Genomic DNA, 24,105 nt, shown 5'->3' on the forward strand with positions numbered 1-24,105 from the left:
ATCTATATTTTCAGTGCTTTGCTGCAGGTAATGTTAGTCACTACCACTGATAGTATCTCCAACGAACAACTTGTGGATCATACTTCAAAATACATGGCACTCAGGTCAAAAGGTTGACATCTTTCTCAGAGAGAGCCTGTATCGTTGCCTTTCATCTGACTAGCTGTTAATTCCCCAGTTCTATGAAATGTAGTCATAGACAAGTTGTATTCACTTTCTGATAACATATACTTGACTGTTTGTCAATGACCCCAAAATTGAAACTTTTATCAGTAAATATATATCTTTTTGTGCATTTATGTATGTTTTAGAATAAAGATAGAAATATTCTAAGGATTGTGATTCAATCATTGGGTTCACCACATTGGGATGAAGAGACTAGTGCAATACCAGGCTGTCAATCAACAGATCAATCACTGTTAATATTCTTACAAACATTGAGATCTTTGATGAGGTCGTCACTCTGTGTGTGCTTAATTACAGTACCAACACATCTATTTCAGGTAATAATTACTACAAAAATTTCTATTTCATAAGATAATCCTGATGTTAACACTAGCTTGTATAGCAAGGTCTCAGTCTGATGTTAACACTGGGTTAGCATGGTGTCAGTCTGATGTTAACACTGGGTTAGCCTGGTGTCAGTCTGATGTTAACACTTAGTGTCAGTCTAATGTTAGCATGGTGTCAGTCTGATGTAAACACTGAGTTAGCATGGTGTCAGTCTGATGTTAGCACTGGGTCAGCATGGTGTCAGTCTGATGTTAGGACTGGGTTAGCATGGTGTCAGTCTGATGTTAACACTGGGTTAGCATGGTGTCAGTCTGATGTAAACACTGAGTTAGCATGGTGTCAGTCTGATGTTAACACTGGGTTAGCCTGGTGTCAGTCTGATGTTAATACTGGGTTAGCATGGTGTCAGTCTGATGTTAACACTGGGTTAGCATGGTGTCAGTCTGATGTTAACACTAGGTTAGCCTGGTGTCAGTCTGATATTAACACTGGATTTGCCTGGTGTCATTTTGATGATAGCGCTGGGGTAGCCTGATGTCAGTGTGATGTTAGCACTGGGTGTTATCTCGATCTTAACTCTGTTAGCCTGGTGTTATCTTGATCTTAACTGTATTAGCCTGGTGTTATCTTGATCTTAACACTCTATTAGCCTGGTGTTATCTCGATGTTAACACTGGGTAAGCCTAGTGTTATCTTGATGTTAACACTCTGTTAGCCTGGTGTTATCTTGATCTTAACACTCTGTTAGCCTAGTGTTATCTTGATGTTAACACTGTGTTAGCCTGGTGTTATCTTGATCTTAACACTCTGTTAGCCTAGTGTTATCTTGATGTTAACACTGGGTTAGCCTGGTGTTATCTTGATCTTAACACTCTGTTAGCCTGGTGTTATCTTGATGTTAACACTGGGTTAGCCTGGTGTTATCTTGATGTTAACACTGGGTTAGCCTGGTGTTATCTTGATCTTAACACTCTGTTAGCCTGGTGTTACCTTGATCTTAACACTCTGTTAGCCTGGTGTTATCCCGATCTTAACACTATCTGTGACCACAATTCTACTATGGCGCATTATTAGGGCCATTATTATGTACAACTTATTTGATTCGTCTCAACAACTTATTTGGCACCTCAACATCTTATTTGACTCGTCTCAACAACTTATTTGGCACCTCAATAACTTATTTCACTCGCCTCGACAACTTATTTGGCTACTCGACATCACTGATTACATGGCTGGTCTTGGTGAATGCTGTGCTCATGGTGTTAAACAAGCCTTACATGAACCAAAATTAATTAACTGCAATAATAATTGATTAACTGCAACCACAGTTGCAGTTAATCAGGGTACAGACAATATTGCCATGGTCACAGTTACTCAGTCTACAGACAATCTCACCAGGGTTGCAGTTACTGAGTGTACAGACAATTTTCAAGTTTTGCAATTCCAAAGTTTTATCGTTTTCTAGCTCACCGTTTTCAGTACCTTTCTGCCATTTTTCACTGCAACAGAAAGATGGAGTGCTTTGTTTAATCAATCAATACATTTAGTTCTGATCTTGCTGGTTATTAAAGCACCCTATTTTGATGCGAAACCAGACTGTCTGTGACTTTTGTTTTGCATATTCTTGTGTGGTGATTATTTGTAAGAAGTTCTGTTTTTACCTCCTGTAAGGGTACGGGAGGTATTAAAATAGGAATGTCTGTCTGTCTGTCTGTCTCTGTGTGTGTCTGTGCCATCATTTTCTAAAATTCAGCTGTCTCAATTGTAATGAAATCTGGAATATATAATCTTTAGGGTAATAGCTAGACCTGATTGGGTTTTGAGCCAGATCGGTTAATGTTTAATTAGAGAAATTTGCATATTAATGAAATCAAATAATTAAGCAATATCTTAAGACTCCATACTTCAATTTCAATAAAAATTAGTATATTCATCAAACATAAGAAAATACATTTGTTCATGTACTTAATACTGTTAAGACAATATGAATTAATATAATTATGCTATATTAATTTGAGTAAACTCGGAAGGCTGCCCTCAGCAGCCGGTCACTGTCAATGGTTTTATGATATTGCGTCTAGTCTGACGAGTATAAAGTTGGCGTCAGATTCAGATTCAGATTCAGCTAGCATCATATTCAGCATCAGATAACCTCAGATCCAAAGACACCCGACGGACTCAATCAAAGCTGAAATAATACCGTAATACTACAGGGAAAGATTCCACTTCACAACTTTTTGATGGAAGGAGGAATGTCTCTGCTTGCACAATTTTTAAATTTTAAATTAAATTTTTAAAAATAGCAACATATTACGTATGTAAACTTAACTTTTACTGACACCTTTACTGATGCCATGTACATTATTGGCAAAAAGTATCAACCAACGAACATACAGTGGCTAAACTTGGGGCTATCAATGTCTCGGTTGCAAGTATTTCAACTCTATTTCACATATTTTTCCCAAATAAAAATTGTGCAAGCACAGACATTCCAACTTCCATCAAAAGGCAGTGAAGTGGAATCTTTCCCTGTAGTCTCAACAGTATTATTTCAGGTTTGATTGAGTCCGTCGGGTGTCTTCGGTTCTGGGATTGATCTGGGGCTATCTGACGCTTAATATGACGCTATCTGAATCTGAATCTGACGCCAACTTTATACTCGTTCTAGTCTGCCCAAATTAGTGGGTCGAGAAGACCAAATCCGAAACGTTTGGTGAGTATACAAATACTACATATTTTTTAGATCTTCCCTTTGGCTCTAGTGTCTACATTTCAATTGAGTTATACCTTTACGAAGTTCAATTCCATGAGAGAATGCAATGAAGACAAATGCGTATGCATGAAGTGTAATATGGCAAGATGGCGTCCATGATTCGAACATGTCGACTGTATTATATCGTAGGTAGCGTTTGCTGTGATTTTCGGGCTTCTTCTTCTGTGTTTGTGACATTGAATTCGGCGTGAACCAAATCCTACAAGTCGTACAATGTAAACGCAAATAGAAGTGATTCACATCTGAATTGCAAAGTTGAGTTAAATTACGCCTTTATACTTGTCAAATTTGAATATAACACATCGTATGCAAAATGTTTCACCATTTTCATGTGCCGTCTTGGAGAGTTTAGAAACTACGAAATATTATCATTACTTATACATGTGATTGGTTACTTATTAATAGACTTGATTACAAAAGGTCTCCATCAATAGCACGGCCATTCCGGTGAAGCATCTTCCTTCATGGCCAAAACAATAAATAAATACACCACATCACTGGACCCATGTCACCATTTCATCTCACTCAAACTGAAACCTTTTTTTTTCAGCTTCGTTACCGGATCGAACACATTACGTGAACTTACAGTTCACTTCATGCTCTTCGAAGATTCATTTGAGGTTAACCAAGGTTCACACGTACACATCGTTCAGAAATAAAAATTATCATGGTGTATACCAAGTTCATAGTTCTCCTCAGCAACACAAATTTGTTTATACGTTACCATAGGTTTTTTTAGTTTAATTTTAATAATTGATGGTTCCCTTACGGGAGGTGCTCAGTTTACATCTGGTTGTGTGTAACAATTTAGCTGCATTATTATTTTAGCTTGAATTGAGGCATCTGTGAAAATCAAAGACAGGTACATTTGTAGACGCTTACCAGTCATAACGTCCCCGGGTCAAAACGTCCCCGGGTCAAAACGTCCCCGGGTATGACCAAATTTAACCAAGAGACTTGACTGTGTAACAGTTTCCGTTCCTTCCCTAAAACACGGTCAAGTATCGATGCCCATATTCCGAACCATTTTCTGTTCGTGATTTACATGCTCATTTTCATAAAAATTGGAGGGCGTTCACCCACGTAGACATGAATATTTATATTGCGTAATAGCCAATCATGTACGACATGACACGCACTGTAGCTAGCATGCAGCACCGACCATTGATATTGACACGCAAGACTTTTACGACCTCAAATCTGTCTGATTTCCCGTAAATAAAGTGAAAGAAAAAGGGATGTTTTAAAACGTTGTCCAGATACTTTTAAGATCGGGGTAGTTTTTCCTTAGACCCGAATGAAATATCAAAAGGAGTTGAGGACGCCCAATTCTAATCCCGCGTACCCATTTCCCCTGACCTAAACACCGTTTCGTAACTACACCAAACAATCCGTGCTCGCAAACAATGTGCAGGTATATATAGCGTCGCTTTACAAGGTTAAACCATCCAGATTTAGGAAATAAAAAAAGTTTTAGTGATTTCCTTGCATATTTGCAAAAATAAGGTGGTGTCGGTTCTTCATAGATGTAATATAATAATTATAAAAGGTTAACCCTGTTAGGTCTGGCCTATCTCTCTGGAGCCGCCTTATATTTCGGAGAGAGGGGTACATTTGATTTTTTTTAACGAGCATAGGTACCTAACCATCCAGAGACTGCCACTACTATGAGTATGAGTTTACCAATAGTATTGTGTCAACACTTGAGTGTAAGTGTCAATAATTACCGTGAAAGATACAATTTAGTTTTCACCGACTTGCCAGTGCATACTACTTTCGTTCATCACGATTAACTATATTTGCATGATGTGCTAAATACATTGATCAATCGCAGCATTCAAGTATTTGAAGCGTCGCCACGCGTGACTTCAAACCTTACCGCCCTCTTCATTTGTGTTGCTAATTAGCACTTGTGTTAGCGATCCATGGGAGCCGCATAAACGTATTTTGGGCACCTGAGGTGGGTACGCAGTCACATTACTGTATTGTGATGTAAGAAATAGTAAGAAATAAGGATATAATGTAACACACACACACACACACACTCACACACAAATAGTTTGGGTCGAGAAAAATGGAAAGACGGGGACGTTTTGACCCGGGGACGTGGGGACGTTTTGACCCGGGGACGTTTTGACTGGATACCTTGTAGACTGAGGACAAAGCCTACTGGTTACTTTATTAGTGACTCTGTGCAAGTCACATAGTCACTGAGCAATCATTGAAACTTAGTGTATGTCAGTCTCTGAATCCCAGTCTATGAATCCAGTTAAAAGAGTATGTGTTAGTTAATCAATGAAAATCGGTGTAAGACAGTTGCTGTATCCATTATGTAAAGAGTATATATCATAGTCAGTCATTGATAACCATTGAAACTCTACACATGTCAGTCACTGAACTGGATTAAAGTGGCCATATGGATATGAGGATTGGCTATTTATTTTGGATTTTAAATTTATAAAAGAAAATGTGAAACAACATATGTTAAGTCCTTGTTTGTAACTCAACAAATTCTGAAAGATTAATAAATGTATAACATGTTTGTTATTGTATGTACAATATCAAACTTTTTACACATTATTTTATTTGGTCAGTATTATTTCACATTGAAGGAAGCCATGATAACATTGTTTTATGAATAAAAAATTCAAAATAAATCCTCATCCACGCATGGCCACTTTAAGGTAGTGTGTATTATAGTCAGTTAATGATTACAGACAAAAATAGTTTGACAGAAGAATTGAAGAGTCCTTTCCAGTGTATTTTAGACACATCACTATAAAGCTGATATGTGTGTATGCTTTTCTTTAGCGCAATCATACCGTTTCCATGCTATAAACAGTCTAGTATGTTCAAGGTAGTGGTAATCGGCTGTATTCAAAGAATTCTATAAGAAGAACCTATGGGAATCAAGATGGTGGACAATTTGAATTCATATAATTTATCCTCAGTATATTAGTGTGAGCAGCACATTCTGCATTGTTGTTACAGTACTTTACTTGAGGATTTGTAGACTGAAAGATCCAGTCTTGTGTAAACTCCTTCATTGCATCTGAATGGAATATTGAGTTGCTGCCCTACAGCTTTATATCCTGAGATTTTGACACGCGTTACTGTTGTTAACTGTGAATGATCATGTAATATTCTGACGTAATACTTACCTTATTGGGTATGCAAGTTTTTAGCACAACTGAACTGATCGCCCGGCGTCTGTCTGTCTGTGTGTGTGGATGTGTGTGTGTAAACAACTTAAAGTCAAAAACCGCTGAATAATAACAGGGATTAATAGACAATTGAATAAACATTCAGAAAAATGTATGTAAATTTGCCTAGCAACAAGACCACTCCCATAGCAACAGCCAAATGATCACGTATATTGCGAAGGTAACAACAGGAATTGAAAGACAAATGAACATTCAAAAAATGTATGTAAATATGCCTAGCAACAAGACCACGCCCATAGCAACAGCCAAATGATCATGTATATTGTAAAGATAATATCAGGAATTCATACACAAGTGAACAAAAACATTCAAAAATGTATGCAAATATATCTAACAACATGACCATGCTCATAGCAACAGCCAAATGATAGCATATATCGTAAAGATAGCAACATGGTTGGATAGGTAACTGGATAGTCATTCAACAAATGAACACTTCTTGTTAGCATGAACTACCATATGGATAAACATTTTAAAAAACTGTACAGTTGTGCTACAATGCCATTGGCGGTATTTTTTATATTAAAATATAATTTTCAATTTGATTTATTTCATGTTTCTATACATTATGTAATGTAATGTAATGTAATGTAATGTAATGCAATGTAATGTATGGGTGGATGGATGGATGGGTGGATGTACATAGGGATGTAGCTAATTTCAAATGTAGCCAGTAAAATGTGAAACATAGGCAGTACTGTATTCTCTAAGAGTGAGACTCTTAAATCAGCCCAATGATGGAAATATACTGGTTGAAACAATGATTTTGTAGAGAAATCATTAAAAAATAAGTATACTAACCATGCATCCACCTATGGACACATGCTCATATGTATAACTGTGTGTACATGTAAGTTAAGACAATGGGCCACAAGTGAAAATAGAAAGTTAAAAGTAGATAATGAGGGGTTATTTAGAACAACAACTACAACTGATAAACTAGAAATATTTATTTATAAGGTGAATGCCTGGTGACTTACTTTTCAGCTTAGCTACTACGTCTGCATACTGATGTGATAGGTGTTTAGTACTTTAGCCTTTTACGTTACAAAACAACACAAATTATATATATGCCCAATTTTATTCTAATATTGCTACCCTTAGTTGATTCTAATTACTAAATGTTGGTCTCAAAATACAGTGGACTCAGGCATAGGTGGCCATTACTTATAAATTCCCAAAGATTTTTTAATTCTTCATTCAGCCAAAGAGAATACAAGTGGGTGAGGGGTTTTCAGTAGGAGTCATTACACAAGTAATGAAAACAACCTCTAAGAAGCATCCTGGAAAGGATACAAAACTGAAGTGCGGTAGGATGAAACAGGATACTTTGCCACAAACCATTCTAATTATGCTTTAAGCTAATTAAAAATTCAAGCCAAGTTTTGTCATTGCCAACAATACTTATTGAAATTTAGTAAATACTGTACATGTCTCTGAGAGATACCTTTCAACCAGACTGAATATAATACAGTCATTATTGTCGTGAAATTTAAGTCCAGTATAAAACTTCACCTTTTCATTATTAGCATCAAATGGTTTAGTAGAAACAGTAAACTGTTCCTGATTCTGTTGAGTCTGTCTCGGTGCATTTCTCAAATTGTTAATCTCTATATATAAAGTCTCATTATCTCTGCATGAGAAATATCTGTACCACTGCACTGTCTGTGTTGAAATGGTGCGATGTCCCTCTTTTAAAGTCTCGGTGTCTATTAAACTCACTACTGAATCAGCTGGTTTAATTTTAATGCTGGAAAATATGTAGAAGGAACCTCTCTGATGTCCACTGAGTTTTTTTTCTGACCTCTGCATGGTTTGTTCATATCTTTCCATTCTGCCTGTGGATGGGGATTGTGACACTGTATGTCTCATGTGTAGGGAAGGAACTCTGCCTGGATTTGTCGAGTAATACAACTTTGAAGGCTGACCTGTCAACATAAACATCAAACAGAACAACATTGAATCATCATTTTTTAATCTCAAAATGAACATGAAAAAAACACTCAACATAGGAACCAATAGTAGAAATTGGTGACAGAATAGCTATGTAATAGAGCCCTAAGAAATTACAAGGTGTGGGGGGGGGGGGGGGGGTACATGTACCTTTTTTCAAATGGGTCCTCAGGGAGGGCCATATTTTAGAAAATGGAAATTGATGTGAGGAGCAGAGTGGGTCTCATAGTAGTAATGGGGGAACAACATTACAAGATATTGGTAATAATATGGTGGAGTGGAGATGTTGACCAATCAGCCCTGGGGTTGTCAGTTGTGCACTCCATCTAGGCTTTGGCAGTTCTGGCCTTCAGCTCAGCCAATAGATCCAAACACAGGCATTGATACAAACACAAACTCACTGAAACTCACTGTGATGCCTTTAAAAATTATCAATGTGGTGGGATCTTACTACAGAAAAATTATCTGTTTCTAGTGGGATTGAACCCAGGACCTCCTGACTACTAATCTTGAGCTCTAACAACTATGCCACAGGGAGGCAGTTAAAAATGTTTTTCATTAAAATCTTTTTACAGGGTATGGTCATTTGTTAGTGAAAGGAAATTGAGGAGGGGGGGGGGGTCACTTTTTAACCACCCCCCCCCCCCACTAAAAAACATAAGTAGAATTACATGTTTCTCAATTTGACAATTTGACAACTTTCAGTTTGGATATTATTGCTTGCATTAACCTGCAATGAATGTAAAACATTTTGGAATTGAAATAAACACTACTAACTACAACTTTACACTCTACAACATGGAATGGGAAATGACAACTCCAAATAACAACATTGGCATTTATCACTCATCATCATCATGTCCCTGTAATCAGATTCACTTGGCAGCTCAGTATCGCGTGTAATCTAGTTACATTTTCACAGCTGGTTATCTGGGGACATGACCTTAAAAGTTCAAAAGGGTCAAGACTGATTTCAAAAATATTGGTTTCATGTATTAAGACTGAGTAAACGAAAAAAAATAAAAACTTCCAAACACTATTCCACTTTCAGTCACTGATGACATTTATCATAATAATTTGTGTTATTTATCACTCAAACATTTGCCACTATTGCACTCTGTACTGAGCCTCAGTATAATACAACTGTACTCATGTAATTACACTAAAGTATGTGTAGACTATTCAACCAGTTAGCTTGAAATCTAACCCAAAACATTTTGAACAATTATTGGGAAATTGTTGGGGCTGACAACTAACAGTTTAAAAAAACACATAATTTAGTTGACATTAGGAATGTGCTATTGATTACAGTTTAAAGTCGCTTGTGAGCTTAATCCTATTCAAGAATGGTGATGGGTCATAAGTAATGGTGTTATTTGGTATTTACGATGTTCAAAACTATCGTCAATGCTGACGGTATATTTTGAATATGACGATGCTTGAATATAATTATTAGCTCACAAGTGACACTGACTGTGTTGTGTCACCGAGAACATACACGGAACAATTGTCAGACAGTAATAATGGACAAGATCACAACAAATACATTAAATAATAAATAGCTTATTGAATAGCTAGATAAAGTTTAAATTTCTGTACCTGTGACAAAGTACATGTAATCTCCACAGACTAGACACGTGTGACGTATCCGATACTCTGTTGTTTCCTTCTCGAGATAATGCAGTAAGCCATCATTATGTCCTCTCTCCTCTCGGACGGCTCTGTTTGATCTCTTTCTCCAACATATTTAGAATGTGTACTTTGGTTATAACATTTGCTTCCGTTTCTGGGGTCAACATCGTGTGAACCCACCAGTCACTCTTCAAAAAACTACACAAAAATTTGATGATGCTCTTTGACGTAACAGCAGATTTTGTATGACGTGAAATGACGTTTGTGCAAGAGAGCACATATTTACTGAAGGGGAGCTAGGGATGCTAAAATATTGCGTACAAGAGAACGTTATACATGTTGACAGTTATCGAGGAGCAAAAGAAGTTGTCGAGGTGAGTCAAATAAGTTATCGAGGAGCCAAAGAAGTTGTCGAGGCGAGTCAAATAAGTTGTCGAGTAGCCAAAGTTGTTGAGGCGAATCAAATAAGTTGTACATAATAATGGCCCTAATACTCCGCCATAATTCTACTCTATTGCAATCTCTTTTTAGGACAATGCCTTTATTCGTCGAATGGAACAGCTTTGTGATACTGTTGTAAAAATAGATTCATTCGTTGGTTCAGATAAAGATAAAAATCCTGTATACAAGGACTATCATGGTAGGAAAAGCAGTACATTATTTTGTGTCATTTTTCTTTTCTTTTTCTTTCTTACAGTGTCATGTAAATCAACTAGTTAAGAGTGATCCATAAAGAAATACGTATCTTAAAACTGTAATAGATAGTGTCAGTATAACTTCCATTTACTCGCTCTGTAATCAATTGGCCAGAAGAGCATCAACAGACATCACTCACTTTCATTTATTAGCCCCAATGAGCACAGCCTGGGATCATCTATGTATTTGTGTGTTTGGTTCTGTCAGTCTGTCTGTAGTTAGCCATATCTCTGACACCATGACACAATTTTCAACCCAAGCCAAAGATGAAAGAGGTCACCTGAGGTATAAACAAAATATAATGTAAGGGACAAGTACATTACATGTAGACATGAAATACAGTAAATAAAACGAATTGAGTTTTCTACTTAATCAGATTTTAAGCAGATGAATTTTGAAGTGGCTAATTACAATGCTGACTGTTTTATCTGCCATTAGGACTGTTTACAATTCAAAAGCTTCCAAGATTGAATAGTTTGACATCTTATGTTCCTGAATCTTTTGACCTGGCATTTAAACTGAAGAAGAAGAAGTTTGTCCTAGAGGTATTGTCAATAATGTCTTCAAGATTTCATATTAAAGTGGCACAAGCTTTTTTAGCACATCTGAACTGAGGTTCAGTAGTGCTATAGGGATCGCCTGGCATGTGTCTGTCTGTCTGTCTGTCTGTCTGTGTCTGTGTGTGTGTGTGTGTGTGTGTGTGTAAACAACTTAAAGTCAAAAACTGCTAAACCGATTGCCATGATATTTGGAGGGTCGATTACCTTGGGTGTCTAGTTGGGAAATTGTTCAAATCAAAATGATCTTACCACTGGTTTGTGATTTGGGTCAAAAAATGTGATTTTTGGTCAAAAAAACTTAAACTCAAAAACTACTGGGCAGATTGGTCTGAAATGTGGACAAAACATTCTTCAGGGTGTTTTTACTAAGAAATATTCATAATATGATGGTCCCATCAGTGATATGCAAATTAGGGCTAAAAATGTGTCTTTTTGGTCAAAAATCTATAATTCCAAAACCAGTGAGCAGATTGGGCTGAAAGTTAATGGGAATGCATCTAGGGATGTATGGACGAAGAAATATTAAGCATACAGTGATTAATGAGTGATATGCAAATTAGGTGTAAACTTTCATTTTTGGTCAAAATCTTATATCTCAAAAAGTAGACTGAAACTTGGCGAGATGTTTCTGAAAGTGTTATTCTGCAGATTTTCTTCAAAACATGTTGACAAAATTGGCCCTAGCAACCATGACCACGCCCTTAGCAACAACCAAATGGCAGTATATTTTGGTTAAATAATATCTTCTGGTAGGCAAGTGAGTAAACATTTTTAAAATGTATGCAAATATCCCTAGCAGCCATGACCACACCCATAGTAACTGTCAAACGGTAGTGTATGTCACAAAGATAATAACAGGGATTAATAGACAATTGAATAAACATTCAGAAAAATGTATGTAAATTTGCCTAGCAACAAGACCACTCCCATAGCAACAGCCAAATGATCACGTATATTGCAAAGGAAACAGGAATTGAAAGACAAATGAATATTCAAAAAATGTACGTAAATTTGCCTAGCAACAAGACCATGCCCATAGCAACAGCTAAATGATCATGTATATTGCAAAGATAATATCAGGAATTCATACACAGGTGAACAAAAACATTCAAAAATGTATGCAAATATATCTAGCAACATGACCACGCCCATAGCAACAGCCAAATGATTGCGTATATCACAAAGATAGCAACATGGTTGGATAGGCAACTGGATTCAGCAAATGAATACCTATTGTTAGCATGGACTAGCATATGGATAAATATTTTTAAAAACTGTACAGTTGTGCTACAACACCATTGGCAGTATTTTTTTTTACACAACAGTGAAGGGGTTCACAAAAATTACTCATCATGTATAAACAGCTACCGAATGTAGAGTTGTTAATTTCTATGCTTGCCTTCAATGGTATTAAGATCATCATCTGGCAGTGTTATCATTAATGGCAAAGTAGGAGTTTCCTTGGCACTTTTAGATATACATAATTATACTATGTCAACAGTTTGTTTGTATATGAATATCATTTCTGCATACCACGTATGTGTTCTACCAATTCCAAGTGATGTTAAATACGCTACAGTATAGAGAATAAGTACCTTTACAATCGAATGCATATGAGCAGCTTAAAGGAATAGACACAACTGTGATTTTCAAGATAAACTAAATTGATAAGACCCCTGTATATAAACAATTACAGCATTGGAAAATTCAATTCAAACAATCTAAGCCAAGTGTGGTATCTGATAACAGGTCATAAAATACTATGATGTTAGCTACACCTATGATGCTAAGGCATGTTGTATTTTATGACCTCCTGTCATCAGATACCACACATGGTGTTGATTGTTTGAATTCAACTTTTCAAAGAGAGTAGTTGTTTATATACAGGGGTCTTATCAATTGACTTTATCTTGAAAATCATAGTTATGTCTTTTCCTTTCATGCTGCTCATATGCATTCAATTGTAATATATAATATATAGCAAACACTATCTCTCAAAAAACATATAAACTTGGCTTATGCTCCTTTGACAGTAACCTACTTATGGAAATGTGTTCTGAAGTGAAACAAAGTGCTGTCATGACATGTTGACTATGTCCATCTCAAGTGAAATAAACTTGTCATGACATGTTGACTATGTCCATCTTAAGTGAAATAAACTTGTCATGACATGTTGACTATGTCCATCTCAAGTGAAATAAACTTCTGATATGACATGTTGACTATGTCCATCTCAAGTGAAATAAACTTCTGATATGATGTGTTGACTATGTCCATCTCAAGTGAAATAAACTTCTGTCATGATGTGTTCACTATGTCCATCTCAAGTGAAATAAACTTCTGATATGATGTGTTGACTATGTCCATTTCAAGTGAAATAAACTTCTGATATGATGTGTTGGCTATGTCCATCTCAAGTGAAATAAACTTCTGATATGATGTGTTGGCTATGTCCATCTCAAGTGAAATAAACTTCTGTCATGACGTGTTGACCCATAAACGAGCCAAAACCAACCCAAAACAAGCCAGGAATTAACTCTAATGTCTTCGATGGGTACATTCACACTCAGCATACAGACACCAGTGCAGTGTGTTCAGCCATATTTGAGACATATTTTGGCCGACTGAGTAGTCACTGTGTATAGAAGAGTGCCTCGACTGCTCAACTCCACACATATGTGTACATTTTCTTCAGTGAAAGAGAAACTTAATTTACTTTAAATTTAGTGTTTGGTTTTGAATGAATAAAGATGACAAGTGAGTCTTGTTTAATGATAACAATAATAATTATTTAAATTAATATATAATTAAAGCAATATACAATATTTTTATTAATAATAACATTTATTTAAAAGTTAACCACCCAACTTGTGGTAGTTTGTCATGCTGAGTTCAAAAAAGGGTCATTAGATTAATTGATTGATTGATTTAGCATAAATTGTATAGCAAGGCAAATTATAATTATTTATGAATTATTTCTACCGGATGAGGTAGTAATTAATAGTTCAAGTAGTGCTATTCATATCAGTACCAAAGTGGATTGATTGATTGATTTAGCATAAATTGTATAGTAAGGCAAATTATTATTATTTATGAATTATTTCTACCGGATGAGGTAGTAATTAATAGTTCAAGTAGTGCTATTCATATCAGTACCAAAGTGGATTGATTGATTGATTGATTGATTGATTTAGCATAAATTGTATAGTAAGGCAAATTATTATTATTTATGAATTATTTCTACCGGATGAGGTAGTTATTAATAGTTCAAGTAGTGCTATTCATATCAGTACCAAAGTGGATTGATTGATCGATTGATTGATTTAGCATAAATTGTATAGTAAGGCAAATTATTATTATTTATGAATTATTTCTACCGGATGAGGTAGTAATTAATAGTTCAAGTAGTGCTATTCATATCAGTACCAAAGTGGATTGATTGATCGATTGATTGATTGATTGATTTAGCATAAATTGTATAGTAAGGCAAATTATTATTATTTATGAATTATTTCTACCGGATGAGGTAGTAATTAATAGTTCAAGTAGTGCTATTCATATCAGTACCAAAGTGGATTGATCGATTGATTGATTGATTTAGCATAAATTGTATAGTAAGGCAAATTATTATTATTTATGAATTATTTCTACCGGATGAGATAGTAATTAATAGTTCAAGTAGTGCTATTCATATCAGTACCAAAGTGGATTGATTGATCGATTGATTGATTGATTGATTTAGCATAAATTGTATAGTAAGGCAAATTATTATTATTTATGAATTATTTCTACCGGATGAGGTAGTTATTAATAGTTCAAGTAGTGCTATTCATATCAGTACCAAAGTGGATTGATTGATCGATTGATTGATTGATTGATTTAGCATAAATTGTATAGTAAGGCAAATTATTATTATTTATGAATTATTTCTACCGGATGAGGTAGTAATTGATAGTTCAAGTAGTGCTATTCATATCAATACCAACACGCATGTGTCATGTTATGTGTATCACAGTGTACATGGTATTGTGAATTTCTATATCTTCAGTCCTAGAGTGCACCCTCAGTCGGCCATTGATTCAATGGTATCAAATATGGCTGAACACAGTGTATGGTGAGTGGAAATGAAGACATTGGAGTTAATTCCTGGCTTGTTTTGGCTCGCTTTTGGTTGGTTTTGGTTAGTTTTGGCACATTTATGGTCGCTTATGGGTCGTTTGGGTAGTCTTAGATAGAATTTCCAGATTTTGGGTCGTTTCAACATTTATCAAAGACCGTTGACTATGTCATCTCAAGTGAAATAAACTGCTGTTATGACATGTTGGCTGTATGTCATTCTCAAGTGAAATAAAGTGCTGTCATGAACTGCTGACTATGTTATCTCAAGTGAAATAAAGTTGTTTGGGCATTCTATGCTACAACTATCCACACAAGAGCAAGAAAACACCAATATTTGTGGCTTTACTGAAAAAAATTATGTTCCGTCAGTTTCACTCTTCCAGAATATGATCACTATTTTCTTGTTTTGATTTTTTTAACAGAAGTTGCACTTGCCACCAGACCTTTCGGCAAGAGTAAGCAGAAGCCAAGGAGATGCTGTTACAAACACCACATCTTCAAATTATGGATATACTAGTAACAATCCAAAGAAATCTCTTGATTTTTAGTACAACTGAACTAAAGCTCTATAGAGTGCTATATGATATGATAGAACCCCATGGCCTCACAATGGATGTTAGGGCATACAGAAGTTATTTACACGAATGATTCGGTTTATTCTGCCATCGTATTTTCACTCGTTTCACTCATTTTTTATTTATTCAGAATCAGAGCATCCTTGGTGACGTCATTTTCTATGATCTCGCTCTCTGTAGTAAAATAGGCAAATTAAAATTCTATCAAAATCTAAATAATTCTGCTTGGTTTCTGAATTCATATGGATGAATAAAGTTTATTATTATTATTATTATTATTATTGTTATTATTACAAGTGAAAGGGTTTAAATATTATTATAATATAATAATGAACAATTTTGGGAGGACTTTAGAGGAATATCACTTCTGGTTGTTGTGTAGGAGGTGTAAAGTTTGACGTTTTACACCCACAACTAATTGTTCAACATTTCCCATTCAAGCTTCAAGTCGTAACAATTGGGAGCTTGGTACTTGCCATGTATATGAATAAAAGTATAACAATATTAAATTATTTATGACTAAATTGGCACTAGCACTGCGGCCCAGCGAAGATCTCAATTGTCCAATATTCCCCAAAGCATTTAGGGACTAATATTTGATTGACAGCTACGGTAGGGGTAGCGATGACTCAGATTTTCACAAAACCCCTTTGGTCTCTACTTACGATTTTTCAGACAGATTGGTGTGCATTTGAAAAAGTTGAACATAAGCTGAGCGAAGTTTAGTGAAAAGAATATCGATTTCAAGTTTTTAGCTCCGGCGTCAGCGAAAGCTAAAACAATCACCCATTAGCTTTCAATCGATTCAACAAACTGCTGAGTCAACTTCGCCGCAAACCAGAGATGATGACACAGTACCTTGAATTCATGGGAAAAATAATAGAACGCAAACACGCAAGCCCAGTTCCCGAGAGCAAACGAGAATACTAACAACACATGGTACCTACCACACTTTGGTGTATATCATCCCAAAAAACAACAGATCAGAGTAGTATCCAGTGCAAAGTATGATGGGGTCTCCCTCAATGACACACTTCTACAGGGACCAGACCAAATGAACAGCCTGCTTGGCATCCTCCTAAGGTTTAGGCGTGAACCAGTTGCAGTAATGGGTAACATTTTCCACAGTTTCCACGTCAACAAAGAACACAGACAGTATCTTCGCTTCCTCTGGTTTCAAGACAATGATCCTGAGAAGCCAATAATACAATATCACATGAATGTCCATCTCTTTGGCAACGCTTCATCCCCTGCTGTAGCCACCAGTGGTTTAAGAATGATTGCTGAAGAAGAACAAACATCTTATGAAAAAGACATTAGAGACTTCATACACATGAACTTCTATGTCGACGATGGACTGACCTCACAGCCAGATGCAGCAACAGCCATCAGTCTCATAGAAAGAACAAGACAGGCACTAGCCACCAAGAATATCAACTTCCACAAGATTGTTTCCAACAACAAGGAAGTTATGACTGCCCTCCCAACTGACATACAGGGCAAAGACCTACAGAGTTTGGACTTCACCAAGGATACTCTACCCACACAGAGGTCATTGGGTGTACAGTGGTCTCTACAAACTGACTCCTTTACATTCGAAGTCAATATGAAAGAGAAGCCGTTCTCACGGCGGGGAGTTTTGGCAATAGTAAACTCCATCTATGATTTGATGGGCATATTAGCACCAGTTTCCATTGAAGGAAAACTTATCCTTAGAGGCCTCATGAAAGAAACCATGAAAGAAAAGGACACAACTAGTGTGGGATGGGATGACCCCTTACCTCATGAATACTTACCTCACTGGACCAAATGGCGTGACAGCCTCAGCCATCTTGAAGGCGTACACCTACAGCGCTGCTACTACCCTCCTGGGTTTGGACCTGTCAGAAGACATGAGTGTCACATCTTTTCAGATGCCAGTGATGCAGCCATAGGGGCATTTGCCTATTTGCGCAAAATCAACAACAGCGGTAAGGTCGACGTAGCATTTCTACTTGGCAAAGCGAAGTATAACCCAACTCATGCAATATCCATCCTTTGCCTAGAACTCTGTGTAGCTGTGCTAGCTACTGAGTTAGCAAGAATTATTACACCTCGGCGTTCTTCCGAAGGCTGTGATTGGTCAGACTCGTATCACGTGACCGATTTTAACTGGGCTATTGCCCACAAGGTGATATTGCCCACTCGTGCATAGACTAATGCCCGGGACTATTGCCCGCTGAAGTTGTTTGAACCACTGCGCACCGCTTCTGCGCATAACAAATAGTCGTTCACTACTTTCGCTCAGACATGGCGACTGCCGCAGTAAGACACGCAAACCTTTCCGGTACAGACATGACATTTTATTAGAATTGGACAGTAAGAACACAAAAATTGCTACCAATCATTCCATCTCTGTTTTTGGCACAGAAGAAACAAATGACTGAAACGTTAGGGTCTGGTACTATGGCAACAGCTACTACGAGTAGCAATTACGCTAATTTGTATCAATCCATCCGGTAGTGTAAATACGTCGACAAGTGCAGGTGAGCTGCAACAGCGATCGCTGGGCATCGGAAAAGAAAACCACAACAATGCTAACTCCCTTCAGTCTCCACTACTATCTCTGTCTCAGGACGTGGCTGTTGTCGATGAGTTAGTGTCGGGAAACGATCCACAAAGCAACCGTCAAGTCAACATTGAGATACCAAGATCAGCTTCAGCGTCATTATTTCAGAGTTCAACAATCTATGGTGGAACGGTGTAATAAAATTAATAACACATGCGCTCTGGCAATATCACCATTTAGTGCCTGCCCTCGGGCTGACACTCTTTACCAAAATTTTGATGATGCCCGAGCCTTCGGCTCGGGCATCATCAAAATTTTGGTAAAGAGTGTCAACCCTTGGGCAGGCACTAAATGGTGATATTGCCCTCGCTGGCATGTGTTATTACTTAACTATCACATCAGAAATGAGAAGCACTATAGACTGTGTTGTCTACCACACAGACAGCACTATTGTAGTTGGATACATAAACAATGAATCAAAGCGTTCCATGTTTACGTGGCAAACTGAGTTCAGAAGATTCACCGAATGTCATTACCAAACCAATGGCGACATGTCTCCACAAGTCAGAATCCAGCAGACCTAGCAACACAGTCAGTTCAGGTTCAACGACTTTCGTCAACAATGTGGCTCAAGGGCCCAGATTTCCTCTGGCAACCAGATGATGATCCCCCTTCAGCAACGCCCTTGGACAGTCACCAGTACAACTATCAAATCAACGAAGAAGACCCAGAGGTACGTAAACAACCTCAGGTCGTGACAACGACTATTACAAAACCTAAACACAGACAACTAGACAACCTAGGTTCAGAAAGATTTCAACGATTCTCATCGTGGCTCTCCCTCAAAAGAGCAGTGGCAAACATCATCAACAGAATACTGCTACACAAGACTAACAATAAAGAAGAAAAGGAAAAACAAGCAACTGACAAGCAACCTACGCTCAGCACATTATTACAGGCAGAGATTGTAATCTTCTGCACAGTACAGAAAGAGGCATTCCCTGAAGAGCTCAAGGTACTATCAAACCCAGAGTCTCCAGATAACAATGGTATAAAGAAACAGAGCCCCTTGTATCACTTGAATGCATTTATAGACCAGGATGGACTAATTCGTGTAGGAGGAAGACTACGCCAGGCTGACCTCGATCTCTGTGGCCGTCATCCAATAGTTCTACCAAAGAACAATCACGTCTCAAGGCTCATAATAGAACACATTCACCAAGAAGTACAACACCAAGGACGGCAAATTACACTTGCCGCTACAAGAGCCAAAGGTTACTGGGTCATTGGCCTACATGACCTGGTAAGGACAGTACTACACCAATGCACCACTTGCAGAAAGCTAAGGGCTAGACCCTTCACTCAACTTATGGCAGACCTTCCCACAGACAGGCTAGAAAACACCCCACCATTTACCAATGTCGGAATAGATGTCTTTGGACCCTGGAGTGTTGTGACAAGGAAAACCAGAGGCGGTTCATCAAATGCAAAGCGATGGGCTGTCATCATAGTATGTCTGTACACTACTGCAGTGCATACGGAAATCACCGATTCTTTGGATACATCAGCATTTATCAATGCCCTGCGCCGCTTTATAGCCATTCGCGGTACAGTTAAAAAGCTTAGATGTGATCAAGGCACTAACTTCATCGGTGCAAAGAACGAACTCAATTCAGCTATCAATGAATTTGACCAAGACCATATTGGCAAATTTCTCGGTAAGAACAACATCGAATGGAACTTCAACCCTCCCCACGCATCACACGTTGAAGGGTATCTGGGAAAGGCAAATAGGCACAATACGACGAGTCCTGGACTCCATGTATGTTCAACTGGGTAAACCACAATTTACCCATGATCTTCTAACAACACTAATGGCCAAAGTATGCGCCCTTGTCAATGACAGACCAATCACCACGGTATTATCAGATGCAAACGACCCTCGAGCATTAAGTCCCAACATGCTCCTTACAATGAAAACACACCCACTGTCTCCACCACCCGGAAAATTCATCCAACAAGATCTGTACAGCAGACAACGGTGGCGACGCGTACAATATCTCGCGGATCAATTCTGGCTACGATGGAGAAAAGAATATCTTCAGAGTCGTCAGACACGACAAAAATGGAGCAAGTCTACCATCAATCTCAACGAAGGAGACATCGTTCTACTACGAGAAAAGGAATGTTCACGCAACGATTGGCCCCTAGCACGTGTTGTGAAAGTGTACCACAGCAAGGATAACAAAGTCTATCAAGCAGATGTCATGGTATGCAGAGACAACACACGACGTATCTATCAGAGACCAATTAGTGAACTAGTACTCCTAGTAAGACATACTGATTGACACATTGATTGAATGTTTACGAATATAAACCTTTAGAATTACTGTAGAACCTGAATATTTATCGTTAGAATTGATTACTTCTAATACTTCTAAATTAGAACTCTTGGACTTGAACATCTTTATTTGAATACTTCAAACATAGAATTATTACCATATATATGCGTAGAGGATTAGTAAAAACACAGCTACTACTGTATTTTTAGACGGGGAGTGTCATGAATACAAGTTCTCTTTACTTTGAACTCACTCGACCTATATATATGGCAACCTCAAACACACTTTGACGAGTGTGAAGCTACCATCATATTCATATTCATATTCACTTTCAAAAGTTGACCCCTAAGCTCAATCTCAATATGATGATGGCTTCACACGTTCATCATCAGATTCGAAGTCTTCCGAACGGGTACGAATGCGAGTTCGGCAAATCACATAAAACCATCATTGGCAGGTTGAAATCATGCGATTGTGATTACTTTTCACTTGAATTGCATGGATTTGCATGCTCACTTTTTATTTTTGCCAGAGTATCCAATTTGCTCCATGAATTACTGTTGTCATGGACCATTATTTTTTAACAGCAGCAAGTTCGAATCTGTAGATGACAGTCCGGTTGTTGGTGATTTCTCTACTCACATCGACGAGCGAGTGCAAGCATAGTTGAAATCATGGAAAGGTAAATATATCAGTCGAGTTGATTTCTTACATTAGCTTTCATAAGATCAGTTGTTACTTGGCGAAAACATTCGTGGTCTAAGCCTTTCGTCACGATCGAGGTCTCATGACGGAAAGTAGTTGTACTTACAATACGGGTTGCAATACTCCCATGATCTTTGTTTTTGTTTACAACTTACACAAGCAAATATTACATCATGTAGTGGTTGATGTACTAATACGATACTTGTAATTGTTCAGTTCCCCTCAGACCAGTGTTTTGGCCGTAACTAATAGTTACTATTAGGACTAACCTATATGAAAGGAGCCAGCTGGTCCTTCATGTAATTATCTGAACATACCTACAACTTGAAAAGTATTGTATTTTGAAAATGTATGTTGATTCACAGACAGTGGAGCACTGTCTATGGTTGATTGTTGCTCTACATCATCATGTTACCCTTAAAGTTCAACATACGCGATGACCACTTAACAGTATTGTTGTGTGTACATCTACGATCATAAAGTTACATTGTAATGATTCCATTTTGTAACCGCAAACAACATAAACATGATTTCTTCTTTTTGGTGCTACATTAGCTGGTGAAAACCCAATGATAAGAACAATGCTACAACTCAAACTGAACTTCCTGTTTTTGTATCTGCTCACATGAATGAATTATTTTCATTCATAGCATAGAATGATTTTGATAAATTAATCAAAAAGATTTTAACACATAGATAATACCTCTGAACTGTTAGACTGTAATTCTTGTATGCTTTGGAATCTAACTCATCACCAAGCAGTTTCATAGCACACATTTGCACTTTTTCACATTTTTCAATCACTTGACTGAAGTATTAGAATGACAGAAGAATACCATGAAATCCACATCATATGATAAACATACAAATTATTACATTATACAAGATTTCTGATACTAATGTGGCTATTGTATTGGTGTACCGTTATTTTATACATACTTTGAAAAAAGTTTTACATTTCAAATATCATTATCCTTATTTTTGTAGAATCACTCAATGGCATGTTCTAAACAAAACTCTATGTACATATTTAATCAATAATCATCTGATAACGTTTCATGCTGAAATATATTATAAGGAACAACTACCCTGAATAACCTGATAATGAGAAAGGAATTTCATGTACATTTTTATTATATGTCATATATGTTGGACCACCCCATTATGCATTGTTTTGTTCAGTTTCCATAACAAGTTCAACTACTAGGCTTCAAAATATTTATGTATACTAGTACATTGACAGATATCACTAAGTCATCAATAAGTGAGAAAGAGGGAGAGGCAAGAGAGTGGAGGGGCAAGGGGAGATATATTAAAGGGAGGGAGGGGAGACAGACAGAGAAACAAGTGCTTACAGTGAAGTTACACTCTATGTAATTTCTCAACCAAAGAAACATTGTAATGTTTATTTATTACTACAAAGTTGTTCTAAAATCATGTCACATTCAGTCACATAGAAGTAAAGTAGTTCTGGAGGAGTGTGTCCTCAACAAAGACTTGTAGTATTTTTTCCCATTAACCAGTCAAAATTATAGACAAACACTGTATGTGCAAAAAAGCAGAATTTGGTTTTATTAAGGATTGGTTTCATTGAATTAATAGATGTCATATTTTCTTGCCTTTTTCAGGAATCAAGATGTACCAGAGTTACTGGTTGTGCAAGATGGTTGATTTGTAAAAGTGTGAGTGCAGCAAGCCAGACTAAAGCTATTAACTAGGGTAGCAGTAAATTATAATTTATTATTGCAGATATAGGTCATAAATAATAGGACATTGATGTAAGTCTATGCTCACAGTAGGCTCATGTTTCTGATGGGAAGGATTGAGAGAGCTAGCGAAGGGGGGGGGGGGGGGGGGGGCTCCCGCAGTCATTTGTACAGACTTCCAATGTCTCTACACTAGCTTAGTTCCAGGATTATGATCCACATGACAAAAACACCACTGGAATCATTGACTCATGTAATCTAGCAAATGTAAGAACAACACTTTTGTTTTTTAGTCAGTCTCTCTTTGTCCGCTGAAATCTTGCTTTTCGCAGTAAGATGTCCATGTTTCTGCTAATTTCAGTACAATATATGCTCAAATTGCCAAATGATATACCATACACATGTACATACTGTATATAATGGCAAGATACATTTCAGGAAACATTGTAGCCATGTATATTTTTGTAATAATGTTATTGTTGTTAAGTTAGCCAATATCAGTCATGTAATGTCAATACAATGCAAGTATTGACAAGTATCGAGCTGGTCTTACTTTTATCATTGTATTTTTAAATCATTTGTTATATATTTTATTGTGAAGCGGTTTGTTATTGTTTTGATGGAAGTCGCTATAGAAAAATAAAGTATTATTATTATTATTATTGCTTATTTTAAATAACACCAAGTGATGCTTAAGATTTTTTTAAATATTTTTTTTAAAACTTTAAAATTAATATCAGTTGTGTATTGCAACTTATT

At 37.0% G+C, this 24,105-nt stretch overlaps 3 protein-coding genes across 4 annotated transcripts in view; all 3 read left to right on the forward strand.

The window, feature by feature from the left end:
- LOC144438349 (elongator complex protein 4-like) overlaps nucleotides 1–16,230 on the forward strand; it is a 78,357-nt gene extending 62,127 nt beyond the window's left edge. For both annotated transcript variants that reach the window (XM_078127416.1, XM_078127417.1), the window contains exons 7-10: nucleotides 312–503; nucleotides 10,627–10,735; nucleotides 11,230–11,336; nucleotides 15,893–16,230. In XM_078127416.1, the coding sequence (XP_077983542.1) occupies nucleotides 312–503; nucleotides 10,627–10,735; nucleotides 11,230–11,336; nucleotides 15,893–16,018 (534 nt within the window). In that variant the 3' untranslated portion in view covers nucleotides 16,019–16,230. The remainder of the gene's footprint in view (nucleotides 1–311; nucleotides 504–10,626; nucleotides 10,736–11,229; nucleotides 11,337–15,892) is intronic.
- Nucleotides 16,231–17,153: 923 nt separating this feature from the next.
- Nucleotides 17,154–18,791, forward strand: LOC144436106 (uncharacterized). The gene is made up of 2 exons (XM_078124800.1): nucleotides 17,154–18,215; nucleotides 18,660–18,791. The coding sequence occupies exons 1-2, from the start codon at nucleotides 17,154–17,156 to the stop codon at nucleotides 18,789–18,791; spliced, it is 1,194 nt and encodes a 397-aa protein (XP_077980926.1).
- A 328-nt stretch (nucleotides 18,792–19,119) lies between these two features.
- Nucleotides 19,120–19,762, forward strand: LOC144436116 (uncharacterized). Its single transcript, XM_078124812.1, has 2 exons — nucleotides 19,120–19,608; nucleotides 19,712–19,762. The coding sequence occupies exons 1-2, from the start codon at nucleotides 19,120–19,122 to the stop codon at nucleotides 19,760–19,762; spliced, it is 540 nt and encodes a 179-aa protein (XP_077980938.1).
- Nucleotides 19,763–24,105: the final 4,343 nt, after the last annotated feature.

This window comes from Glandiceps talaboti, chromosome 1 (assembly GCF_964340395.1).
Source record: "Glandiceps talaboti chromosome 1, keGlaTala1.1, whole genome shotgun sequence".
In the NCBI taxonomy this organism is placed as follows: Eukaryota; Metazoa; Hemichordata; class Enteropneusta; family Spengelidae; genus Glandiceps; species Glandiceps talaboti.